A 13502-nucleotide genomic window follows, 5' to 3' on the forward strand; every position below is an offset into this window, starting at 1 on the left:
GGAGGGAAATAAGAGGAAACTATTCCAAAACAACTGTGCTTGAGGCTTGCGTAGGACACTGTGCACACTAATATCTCTGTTTTGTCTAGGTAGCCAAAATATAAGCGAAAGCACACTTGGAAATGCTTTCAGTACATCATTTTGCAGCCACTTCCAATAAGGGGTGTGCTCAGATGATTACTGTTTATTAGACATACAAGTTGTGTAATGCTATAACGTTACCGTTCCAATGCCTTTTTGGACATAATCAGACCCGAGTTCTGATTGCTGCGCAGTAAACTTTGTAGACTTTGGGTTGCATCATCACTTTCTAGCAATTGTTCAGTATTTATTAACCTAAACTCCTACCTCTGCTTAAATTATAGTAAGATGTCGACAAACAACACAGCTGTCTTTAGTCAGGGCTGCGCTTATAGTTCACCTCGGGACATTAAGCCCACAGAGGGATTTTGCTGCAGGGTGTTTCTCTCCCAACATAAACACAACCTATAGAATCTCATTCATTAGCAGATGCAAGGAAAAAAGAAAAGCAAAAAGTGGGAGAAAAGAACATGAACATGCAGGTGTACTTACATAGGGGAGCGGAGGTCGAGCTGTCTCAGTAAAGGTGTCGGCACGGTGTAGATCTTCCCTAATTAAAGAGGAGACAGTGGTGTTTAGTGGTAATCGGTGGTGGGGGAAACGTCGTTCCACTTTAGGAATGCACACAAAATACAACAGGAATAATTCTAGTGCTCTCAAGACTGTGGGAGGACATGCCAGTAATTCATAATTAGACTAGAAAAGGGACAATCTACACAAGCAGAAGGCCTGTCTTATTTAACTTGCAGGACAAACAGCTGAAACAATCAATATTACTGTATATGCAAGATAATTCAAAACATTGCATTTGTAGAAATATCTCCCTTTAATGTAATTCCTGAATGGATAAAAAAGGTTGTCGTCGTTTTTAAAGTCAGAAACATATTGAGTACCTGAAAATAAGTTATCTGCAGTGGATTAAGTTATTTCAGAAAAGATAAGCATGTGTTTTCAGTGTTTTAACCAGATTGCCAGAACAATGCAATAGCATTTCACTGTTTAAATTCTGGCCATCCTCAAGCCATGTTTTTTACACAAATATAAACTTGAGGTTTTGCGTGTGTAGCAGACACGCATAATTGACATTGACACATTGATACCAGTTTTTCTGACTCATTTACAGTCATCGCACTGATTTTGAGCACTTGCTAAATAAAACCCCATGCAGCAAAACAATATAGTAGTGCTGGTATCATGGACACATCCACTTTTATATTTACACGGCATGAGAAACCAGTGCCATTCTCACCAGTGTTTATACAACATATACTTACAATACCAAACATGCATTGACATGGATACCATAATGACACACCGAGACATTCCTATTGCAGCCACCCACACACCTTCAACTAATTTATTGCTAACTGCAAAGATTTTGGTAACAGTTAAAGGTCAAGCTTTTTTTGCATCCCTATCATTATTTCTATTTGTTGCTCATGGTTTCGAGGCTGGGATTCATTTAAATTTCTTTGGATTTTATTTGCCATTCTGGGCACTGTATTAAATCATCACCACCTCGTCGTCAATCTTATTTAAGGCAGTGTACACAATGATTCCAAGATATTCTATTGACACTTTGTATCGTTGAAATGAGATTGCAGTATTTTTATTTTATTTATTTATTTATTTTTTAAGTTTTACTTTTTTCTTACGAAAGTTTTTAGCATTTGTTGCCATTAAAAAAATAAATTAAAAAAACTGTTTACATGTGCTTTGTTTTAAGTTTAATAATCAGTATATTCAATTGACTGCAGGCTATCCTTTTCTAGCTAAGCAGCGCTACCTGGTGGCGATAGCAAGAATTGCGGGTACTTGCTTGAATTGAAAAGAAATAGTAACAAAGAAAGAGAATACCGTCTCAAGTCTTTAATAAGTGCTTTGTGGGGTTTCACAGTAGCATGAATATCACCAGTCAACAAAACAGTCTATTTAGTTGACTTTGCCACATGATGTTTGTATTGTAACAGCTTGGCACAGTGGCAATGGAACTGAAAGAAACCACACCTGACAAAATAACTTTTCATAACAGTTTTCGTAACAGTGGCTCAATCCCTCACAGTAAGCACTTATCTAACAAAGTAAACTACTTAATTTGCCCTCAACATGCAATACAAAAAAATGCTGAAAAGTCTTTCACAGTTGTAAAAAGTATGTAAGGCATACAGATGAAAACTACAGAGTGGCAGAAAAAGCAAATCTGACTGAAAAAAAGTAAAATTTAATATAAAAAGCCCAAAGCACCACCAAGGCTCAGTAGTAAAACTCCCACCTCAAAGTATAAAAATGTTTCACAGCAATAAATTCCTGACAAAAGAAATATATAATCTGTAGACACTGACCTTTGGACATCATATCCTAAATTACATTCTTTAGACAAGTTCCAGACAAATTTCATAAACTTCTTGTTAAATAGGAATTGCAACAAAAGAGTAACTTAAGAAATTAATTTTAAGGCACATCCCTGGTCTTCCAAGTCAATATTTCTATGAAATGGTTCCTTGACAATGAACAAAAAAATAAATATTTTTGGAATTAAATAAAAACACCAGTTGCCATGCATTCTTCACTTCACTTCTTTTTTTTTTTTTTTTCTTTTTAAAAACCATTTTCTAAAGAAAATGGTTGGCAATAGCTGGTTGACTGAATACGTAAATAGAATGTAGCAAACTCTACACCCCTCCATGAAAAAATACCCAGAAATATAATCTGGCAACCACCCTTTTGACACATTTTAAATCTTCAAATTAAAAAGGGTTTAAAGGCAACACAGCTAGATGGGAGGTTTCCTCGCTTGTATTACAGCCTAAAAGAAATTCAAGAGAGAAAGGGGAGAAAAGATTAATCATCTACAGTGTATTCCTTTGGTAAGAACAAATGATCATTTGTATTATACAAGAGTTGTTGGAAATATTCTTGTGAAGTTGAACATGATATCAGTCCTTCTGGAGGTAAAGATCACTGCATGGTACTCACCCCTCCACTGCTGGTGTCACTTGAGCAGCTGGCTGCTGGGCTCTGTGCTTTGCCATTTTCCTTCCCTGTTAATATTTGGCCTCCCAACACTTTCCTCTGTTTTGACAAACAAATCATCATCAGTAGAATCTGTACAATAATTACCGCGAGAAACTGAAATTTCCTCCAAATAAGTGGTGTAATTGCTTAAAAATTTCACCAGTGTTGAAAAACCAGAGGAATTGAAAATTAGGAATTCTGGTGACAAATGACAAGCACTAGTGCATTGTGACAAAAATTAAAACTTTGCATTTAGTCATTGCCAGTGTCTATTTAAGGACGCTGACAACACAGTAGAGGACTATAGGGTTAGGACTTCAGGATATATAAAAAATTCAATACAGGAATTTATTTGACAGAATATTAACCCTCAGCCCTTGTTCAATTTTACTACCCTTTTTACTACGGTATTTTTGGCCACATACAGATAGTCTCCAATTTATAAGATTTGTTGGTTTTTGCTACTTTTACTGAATAAAGTGTTCAACTAACATCAGTTCATTTTTATTTTTTTAACCCTTCAAATTCCATTGTGTTTGCACAATGAAGAGTGGAAAACAAGTTTTTAACAGTTCTATATATTCTCAGTACAGCACCACTTTTTTTTTCTTACTTCGAGTATATTGCGAACAGTCGTCTTTCAACAGCCATTCTCAAATTAGAATTGTTAAATTTAAAAGTTATTCTTCTCCATGGTCAGCAGAGGTGATATCACCAGTAAATTCCTCTTTTGGAAACTAATAATATTGAAATTGCTAAAAAGTAATCTCGTAGAAAAAAAAGAAAATAATTTTTCAAGTGTTGTTTCAAGAATGAACCCATTTTACCTAAACTGCATGATTCAATCAAGTAATAACAATGAACTATATATATATATATATATATATATATAGTTTTCATGCATTTCACTAAGTCAGCAGTGGTCACTATAGGGCCGAATTTTTTTTTTTTAATGTAAACAGTGTATTATTAAATCTCTATATATACATATATATAGTTTTCATGCATTTCACTAAGTCAGCAGTGGTCACTATAGGGCCGAAACTTTTTTTTTTTTAATGTAAACAGTGTATTATTAAATCTATATATATACATATATATAGTTTTCATGCATTTCACTAAGTCAGCAGTGGTCACTATAGGGCCGAAACTTTTTTTTTTTAATGTAAACAGTGTATTATTAAATCTGCTAAAATGGTTTAAAAAGAAAAAAAAAAACATTAAGCATGGTAAATGTCCAGCAGAGACCAGAGGGTTAGAGGAGTTGTACACCAGTGTCAAATGTCAATGTTATGCCTGTCTGATGACCAAGTATTCATATGTTATGACCATTAATATGTGAATGTCAGTAATATATCTGGTGTGTTATCAACAGTGTCTATGGAAACAACCAATGAAGCCATAGGTCATTGCTTATCATTAATTTTAATTTTTTAATTGTGTCTGTGTGGGTAGCACTCTGGATGACTGGTTAGCACGTCTGCCTCACAGTTCTGAGGGCCCGGGTTCAAATCCGGCCTCGCCTGTGTTGGTTTTCTCTTGGTTCTATGGTTTCCTCCCACATCCCAAAAAAATGCAAGGTAGGTTCACTGAAGACTAAATTGTCCGTAAGTGTGAATGTGAGTGTGAATGAGTCTTTGTTTCTATGTGCCCTGTGATTGGCTGGCGACCAGTTCAGGATTTACCCCACCTCTCACCCAAAGTTAGCTGGGATGGGCTTCAGCACGACCACGACCCTCGTGAGGATAAGCGGTACGGAAGATGAATGAATGAATGCGTCTGTGTGTGTGTGCATGTGTGGTTAAGTGGCGGGAGGGGATTCATTTTAACAATGTAAAGCACTTCGAGATGCATATCCTTTTTGAAAAGAGCTCTATAAATAAAGTTTGACTGATTGATTAATACGTTTTCTTAAGAAAGCCGTCATAACAAAAAAATAATATACACTTATTACATACAGTGAAGGCGGCACGGTGGGCGACTGGTTAGAGCGTCAGCCTCACAGTTCTGAGGTGCGGGGTTCAATCCCCGTCCCCGCCTGTGTGGAGTTTGCATGTTCTCCCCGTGCCTGCGTGGGTTTTCTCCGGGCACTCCGGTTTCCTCCCACATCCCAAAAACATGCATTAATTGGAGACTCTAAATTGCCCGTAGGCATGACTGTGAGTGCGAATGGTTGTTTGTTTCTATGTGCCCTGCGATTGGCTGGCAACCAGTTCAGGGTGTACCCCGCCTCCTGCCCGATGACAGCTGGGATAGGCTCCAGCACGCCCGCGACCCTAGTGAGGAGAAGCGGCTCAGAAAATGGATGGATGGATGGATACATACAGTGAAGACTGTGGGGGGGGGAAGGAGAGGAAAAAAAAAAAAAGGTAGAATTTCTGCTACTAAATATGTCCATGTGATGTTTTACCAAACACGCAATTAGACATATCTGCTTTTATGTCAGTCTAGTGCATATAGATAAATTTCACAGTCACTGTATAGCGTTTTCAGGCTTGGCTCTGTGTACAATTAACATCAACAAACCTTAATAATTCCACCCAAAGAGCGGGATCGCCAGTGCTTGCTGCTGAATGGCGAGCGGGGGTCCGATGAGGGCGTCATTAAAGGCTGCTTCTCAAACTAAACACACACAAACACGACGCATTAGCCTGCCCAGTTGTAAGATGAGTCTCATCGATATTTCACACCAACCTGTCTGATGAGTTTCTTCTTCTTGGCAGACTCGGGCATGTTGTTAACTTGCTGGTAAAGTTCTCTGAGAGCTGATTCAGTGTATGTCTCAGTATCAATTGACTTTGTCAAGCTGTTGCCACCGATCTTTCTCGTGTAAGGAGAAAGACTGGATGTGGGCTCGAGCACAGCCGGGGTCTCTTTGGTCCCTGAGCATAGTGTCAGGTCATCCTAGAAGAGTCAGGTACATTTCACTTAAGATTTAAATCGCAAATTTATCGCAATAAAATCTATATCTAGAGCTGAAATAAACAATGAAAAACAACATTAATCACAAGATGGGCAAACATGCAGAAAAGAAACATACAGAGCCCCCCTGGTGCCAAGGTATGAGAAAAATAAAATTCATTGATAATCTGTTCCCTTAGTTTAGTAATCCGTTCCCTCAGTTTAGTAATCCGTACCCTCAGTTTAGTAATCCGTACCCTCAGTTTAGCAAATGTCTGGGGATCCGTATACCTACGTATATCTGTCAAGTGAAATAAATTCTATTTGTATGTTATATTCTTACTCGTGTGAATTCTGTGTATAAATTGTCATGTCGTGATATATCCTACATCCCATTTTTTCAACTGAAAGGCAATATTGCTGTAGTTCGAGGGGGTTGATCATTATATAGCAGTACTAGCAGGACTGGCTACAATTAGCCTGCGTGTTTCCTAAACACAGTACTAAACTGAGGGAACAGTTTACTAAACTGAGGGAACAGATATCATAGGGGAAAAAAAAATATTCCAACTCAAAGAAAACACATCGTACAGTTTAAAAAAATAATAATAATAATTACCTTTGATTGGAGAGTTTTGGATCCAGTAAAGTATACACGTGCATATTCTTTGATATATGCAGGGGCCTTCAATGAAAGCAGAGTAAATGGAAATATAATGTTTGATGTTCAGATTGACACAATCACACTGATGCTATACAGTAGTAATTACACATTCATCTTAATATTCATATTCTTTATGAATTACCGAGTTCTGCCTCTCCTTAGCATTTTTTCCATTCACAAGTAAAAATATTTCAGCCAGTTCATTTTTATCAAGAAATTCTTATTGAAAAAAAATAACTTAGAAAAATAGGCCCAAGCTTATTTAACAGAGGATCTCTATCCCATGTAAAACATTGCTCAGACTAAAAAATGTCATTTTTCTATTTCAGTACTTTTTTAGCACTCCATGATGATCATAAAGACCTTTTATAGTTAAAGATTTAAGGAAATACATGTACTGTTATAATATTTGTCTCAAATATGTAAAGTATAAATACCGTTCAGATATTTTAAAAATTCTGGTAGCCACATACACATCCATGAAAATTCCTGGGGGGGGGGGGGAATCCTACTTCGCGGTTTTTCACCTTTCGCGGGGGGTTCTGGTCCCCATTAACCGCGAAAAACGAGGGAACACTGTACTTGTGTTTGTTTGGCCTTCTGCTTGTTAATTAGCAGGGCACTTTCTGGTTCAAGGAGGATGGCAAACAGGCAGGAGGTGCAATTGTGATTCTGGGGTGTGGGCAGTTCCAGTGGTCCCATAGTGACTCAAATGGTAAAAATATATATTCTTAGATGTCCACCATTATCCACCTCCTCACCAAACTACAATCGGTTCTTCCTTGTCTCATGGGCTAGCCCTCTCAATTTTGTAGAAGTCAATTTAGATTATTATTTTTTTTAATCCCGCTAAATGTATGTCCTATTATTTATGTATTTTAAAAAAAGACTGCTGTGAAGAGGTCACAATAAAAGCAAAGCAAGTGGTGAACCACTAAGAGAGAAAATAGTGAAAGGTTTTTCTGCGCTAGCTCACCTTGAACAGCTTTTGAGAGTGTCGAATGAGGAATGCTATGCCATTATTTAGTTTCTCAATGTTTCCCTGAAGATCACTTGCCATCACCTTCAAAAAAATAAATAAGGAAAATTAAACAAGTCAGGAAATATTCGGAATTATTTGATATAAAGGGAAAGTAAATGATCTGTACATTTTTGGGCCAGATAATTTGTGGTGCAAACATGGTTGCTAGATTGATAGCGGACATCTTGTTGACGTGCTGGTTGCGCGCGGTGTGATAGAGCAAGTCCAACAGGAGCTTCAACAGGCTGCGGTTGGCTGGTGGCAGCAGCATGAAAAGCAACTGAAAGGCTTCTATCTGGCGCTCCTTGTCTGGAGTATTAGTTTTATCTCCTTTCCCATCAAAGACAGTGAGCTCTGTGGAGGTTAGAAATAAAGGTGAGTGATACGGATTAATATAGAGGTTAAAAAAAAAAAAAGTGTAATATTTTGTTTTGAGACGTGAAATAATGGGCACCTCCAATTTTTAGGTGGGCGTGATAGTGTCTATGCATGAGCAGGGGCTCAGGCAACTCTCCTAGGTAGGCTTTCAGCAGCGAGGCGGCGTCGTTGGGGTGGAAGTCTCCCATCTCGAGATCTATTTCTGCCCCGGCATTCAGGATCTCCCTCAGCGCGGCCTGTCGGAGGCTGTGGCCCGGCACACGAAACAGCCCCTCAATGTGAAGGTCTGGGAGAAAGACGAAGAGGAGGAGAAAATATGATGTCAGCAGGTAGACACTGTGAGAGATGGAGTGAATGAAACAGAAAGAAAGAGAGAGCACGCGGAGGGGAAGTGCTTTGAGATGAATTATTGACTCCAGCATGTGGGCCCAGTGTCTACTTTTGTGCAAATACGTCATCGACTTTCCAGAAATAAACCAAGAAGACGTCATATTAATTAAAAGCTAGCAACCAGCAGTCAGGTTCTAGCAAGATGTGAAAGGCAGAGGGTGACTCAGCAATTAAAAGATGTAATAGATTAATTGTTATATAATCCACGCTAATATTTACAGTGTGTTCTTGACAATTTCTCTTTTAAAAGAGGGGATGACAGGGTTGCACCAAAATTAAAATTCATGTCCAAAACCGAACATCAGGAAACCAAGGCTGAAAACCGAGACACTGAAATAAATCAGTATGCCATTAGTAAAATTAAATTTGTGTGTCCTAACCTCACTAACAGTAAGGCATTGCAATTGCATAAATAAAGACTAATGCTTTAAAGAACGAAATCAATTACAAAATAATGTCATCTAGTGGAAGAGGATTTAATTGTTGTAGCTGTGCCACTGGCATTGATAGAAGAAAGATACATTATTTGGAGCAAATAAATCTTAAATTGGTCCCTCATAGCACAATAATTTCCTACGGTTCACTGATAGAGTGACAGCAGACGTTTAGCTTCAAAACAAGAGTTGTAAACCCCCCCAAAATACTCTCTGCTTTCTGAAACATGTTGGTACATTTACTACATCAGGAATAGATGCGCAGTTCAAAATGCTATGCAGATGTGAGGGAGTTTTTTTATGAAGGGCTTTACTGCAAAGTCATGTGATTGGGATGGAAGCTGCACCTAGCACCCAATTAACGAAATTAGCAATAACATCAGTCTTACTGGGGAGGCATGTAAATATTGAGAAGTCACATCACATCAGAAACAGCTTCAAGTGAAAGTGCTGATGATGTGAGGATGTGTGGTATATGAAATAATACTCACTTTTCCTCAAGTATTCAATCAGCTGATAGATCTGCGCTATCCCTTCTTCAGTTAAGGGTGCACCAAAAACTACACCTTTTTCTGGGGGGAAAAAAAACATTCCAGTAACAAACTAACATCAGTATACAGGAAAAGTTTCAACATTCAAGTACAAAAGGTAATTAAAGTAGGCGGCACGGTGGGCGACTGGTTAGAGCGTCTGCCTCACAGTTCTGAGGACTGGGGTTCAATCCCCAGCCCCGCTTGTGTGGAGTTTGCATGTTCTCCCCGTGCCTGCGTGAGTTTTCTCCTGGAACTCCGGTTTCCACCCACATACCAAAAACATCGTATTTATTCTAATTCTTTGCTCTTTATATTCCATTCCTTGAAAATTGTTTATACTAAATGAATGGCTGGATATCTTAGATTAATATTATTGTGTTCTCTATATAAAACGTGTTTTATAAATGAATACAGAGAAGATGCCATTCATTTGATGTAAGTTTACTAGTATATCCATATCGGAAGTAAAATTACCTACAGACCCTTTCCAAAAAATTTTAATATCATAGAAAAGTGTATTTATTTCCATAATTCCACTCAAAAAGTTAAACATTCATAGATTTCAGATTCAGGGCCGACAATTTAAAGTGTTTATTTGTTCATTTGTGCATAATTTGGGCTTCCAGCTTATAAAACCCAGGAAATCAGGAATTCAAAAAATTTGAATACTGTGATGAAATCAAACCAAATTTTGCAGGCCATAAATGTTTGAGTGTCACACACTAATCATCTACTAAACTCAAAGCACCTGCACAGGTTTCCCTAGGTGTCATTAAATTGCTTCAGTTTGGTTCAATTGCCTCAGTTGGTTTCAATATGGAGAAGACTGCAGACTTGACAACTGACCAGAAGACCATCATTGATACCTTCCATGGGATGGGTAAGCCACAAATGTTCATAGCTAAGGACGCTGGCTGTTCACAGAGTGCTACGTCCCAGCATATCAATGGAAGGACAAAATGTGGCAGGAGAAGATGCACCAGCAAAAGAGACAACTGTGGGATTCAGCGGATTATCAAAACAGAGAAGATTCAAGAATCTAGCAGAGATTCAGAAAGAGTGGAATGAGGCGGGGGTCACAGATTCAAAAACCACCACATTCAGACGCATCCGGGAGATGGGCTACAACTGTCGGGTTCCTCGGGTCAAGACACTTCTGCGCCTGAGCCAACGAAGGAAGCGTCTCAACTAGGCCAAGGAGAAGAAAGACTGGACTGTTGGCCTCTTGTCCAATGAAAGTAAAGTAAATCAACATCCAAGGGTTTGAAGGAAGATGGGTGAAGAACAGAACCCAAGCTTGCTTGCAGGTCCAGCATGAAATATCCACAGTCAGTCATGATTCGGGGTTCAATGTCCAGTGCAGGTGTTGGTAAACTCTGCTTTCTTAAATCCAAGGTCACCGCAACAGTCGACCAGAATGTTTTAGAGGACTTCACGAGTTCTTCTACTTCCTCTAGCAGGACCTGGCGCCTGCCCATACCGCCAGAAGCACCAAAACCTGGTTTGATCCCCAAAGAGGGGCACCAGACCCAAAAACAAAGAAGAACTGACAGCAAGCATCAAGGAAATCTGGGCTTCCATAACTCCTAGACAATGCCACAAGCTGAGTGCCTCAATGCCACGGCGCATCGAGGCAAGCAGAGGGATTCCCAACCAAGTATTGAAGATTACATATCGTTTTGAAAGTACCATATTTTGATTGATGTAATGTAACCCTAATTTCATTTCCCCCCCCCCCCCCCCTACAAAAACTGAAAAGTAAATGCTGATTTCTTCACAGTTTTCTAATTTTTTGAATTCCTGTTTTTATGGGTTTTATGAGCTGGAAGCCCAAATTATGTAAAAATAAACAAATACATACTTAAAATTGTTTAAATTGTGGGCCCTCAATTTATAATCTATTCAAGTTTAACTTTTTGAATGGAATTATGGAAATAAATAAACTTTTCCATGATATTCAAATTTTTTGGAAATGGTCTGTATATTGGGGTATAAAATTTTGCCCATATCACACAGCATGACTTGTACAAAGGTATCATGTCGTTGGGGTAATTTTATTTAAAAATATACATAAATAAATATGGCGGCACGGTGGGCGACTGGTTAGAGCGTCAGCCTCATAGTTCTGAGGTGCGGGGTTCAAACCCCGTTCCCGCCTGTGTTGAGTTTGCATGTTCTCCCCGTGCCTGCGTGGGTTTTCTCCGGGCACTCCGGTTTCCTCCCACATCCCAAAAACATGCATTAATTGGAGACTCTAAATTGCCTGTAAGCATGACTGTGAGTGCGAATGGTTGTTTGTTTGTATGTGCCCTGCGATTGGCTGGCAACCAGTTCAGGGTGTACCCCGCCTCCTGCCTGATGACAGCTGGGATAGGCTCCAGCACGCCCGCGACCCTAGTGAGGAGAAGCGGCTCAGAAAATGAATGGATGGATAAATAAATATTGAGATTTATTTTTTTTTCCCTTTAATGCATTGCCGCTGTATCAGCTCAGGACTCTGCATTGGCAGATACTCAAACTCAGGTGACTCTGACTTGGACGCAAAAAAAACAAAAAAAAGTGATTAGTACATGTGAGTGATATGTGCATATTTTTCCCGAGGTTTAAACTATTGGGGCTTTTGTATTTAGAGGGTGCACCGTACAAACAGCCTGGTAGATATATCTGCTGTCATTTGTTACAGGATAGAACTAGGCTCTGCGAAGTGAAAGAGTGACAGGTGGCTCAGCAGAAGAGGTAAAATTATATTAAATAGACAAGTTAACCATTACTCCTTTCATACTGGGATGGTACTGTATACCATTTGGATCCCAAAGTTCAACACTTACAGAGAGTGAATGACAAGGGTGTGATCGTTAAACGATGTCAAATTAGCATATGGATGGAGTTAATATAACCTTTTCGTTTGAGGATGTTGAAAGAGCGGAGGAGGCCAGTGGAGGAAGGCAGCCTGGGCTCACAGTCCCCGGTGAGCTGTGCAAACTCATCTCCTGGGAGGTCGATGAGTCGGGTGACATGTGACAGGACCAGATCGGTGAAGGCCTGCGGATGTTCATGTCTCAGCCTCTCGACAAAGAAGTCTGGGTTGAAGATGACTGGCTGGCTTGTTTTTGACGTTTCCATGCTTGGAAACACATTGAATCGTGCCCCCCTGTGTGAAGAAAAACAAACAGGTTCAAATAGAATTGCACAGACTCCTTGTGGTAGCTCAAAATAGTCTCAGTTAAAAAATGTTTTTAAAAAAGTTATGTCTTGCGTCATGCAATGTCTGTTTAGAATGCTAGGTAGTAGGTTAGCCTCGATAGAGCAAAACACAAAGTACCGAGAGAATACTATCCAACACGGTCAGATACGGCGTAATGATATCCCTATTCAATCACAAGAGGAGAGGAAAAAAAAACCTGAAACCTGACTACTTTTTCTTTTGGGAATACCATTTAATTTTGAGTTGGTACCTTCTGTCCAGTTTGCGCGTATTTTGATTACACCCTTCGGCCGCCATCTTTCTTTTGAATGTTCCGCTGTTTTTAGCCCCGCCCCTTGCTTTTTAATTGGCCACAATATGTCAACGGTACAAAGCGTAGCCGTTGATTGGATAGCTGCGGAACGTGTCAACGTACGCCGTATTTGTATTTTGAGTTGCGTTCATCCATTTTCTATACACTTTATGGGTACGATCGGAAATTCAATCTGACGCGCTCACTGCGCTCTGAGAGTGCAGTGTTCAGAGAGGCGGATCGCGCTCCATTTTCTATGAATTTACGAACGAGCGTGTTGGCTACTGACAGTGATACGTCAGTGCGTCTGCCATATTGAATGTGTCAGTTCTGCCTGTAAACAGCTCGTCCTGGCTGACTCTCCGTACGGACGTCTCCTCAGTCAGAGTGGCGGGAGTGTGGCGCTCTGAATAACCGAACGGCACACTCCAGCAACGCTGAGTTTCCGAACGTTCCGAAGTGTAGATTCGCTTGGAGTAAATTTCCGAACGTACCCTATGGTTATTAGGATACACTTTCATTTTAATTCTATGAACAATGTAACAGTTATTAGGGCCGAAGGGTAATCAGAATCAGAATCATCTTTAT

General features: G+C 39.4%; 1 protein-coding gene across 1 annotated transcript; it reads right to left on the reverse strand.

Moving 5' to 3' along the window:
• Positions 1 to 1943: 1943 nt before the first annotated feature.
• On the reverse strand, positions 1944 to 12919 carry LOC133409761 (rho GTPase-activating protein 19-like). Its single transcript, XM_061690202.1, has 11 exons — positions 12873 to 12919; positions 12315 to 12568; positions 9376 to 9456; positions 8137 to 8346; positions 7810 to 8036; positions 7638 to 7724; positions 6617 to 6682; positions 5791 to 6000; positions 5623 to 5718; positions 3058 to 3153; positions 1944 to 2887 (listed from the first exon to the last, which is right to left on the reverse strand). The coding sequence occupies exons 1-11, from the start codon at positions 12917 to 12919 to the stop codon at positions 2855 to 2857; spliced, it is 1407 nt and encodes a 468-aa protein (XP_061546186.1). The 3' UTR covers positions 1944 to 2854.
• Positions 12920 to 13502: the final 583 nt, after the last annotated feature.

This window comes from Phycodurus eques, chromosome 11 (assembly GCF_024500275.1).
Source record: "Phycodurus eques isolate BA_2022a chromosome 11, UOR_Pequ_1.1, whole genome shotgun sequence".
NCBI classification, from domain to species: Eukaryota; Metazoa; Chordata; class Actinopteri; order Syngnathiformes; family Syngnathidae; genus Phycodurus; species Phycodurus eques.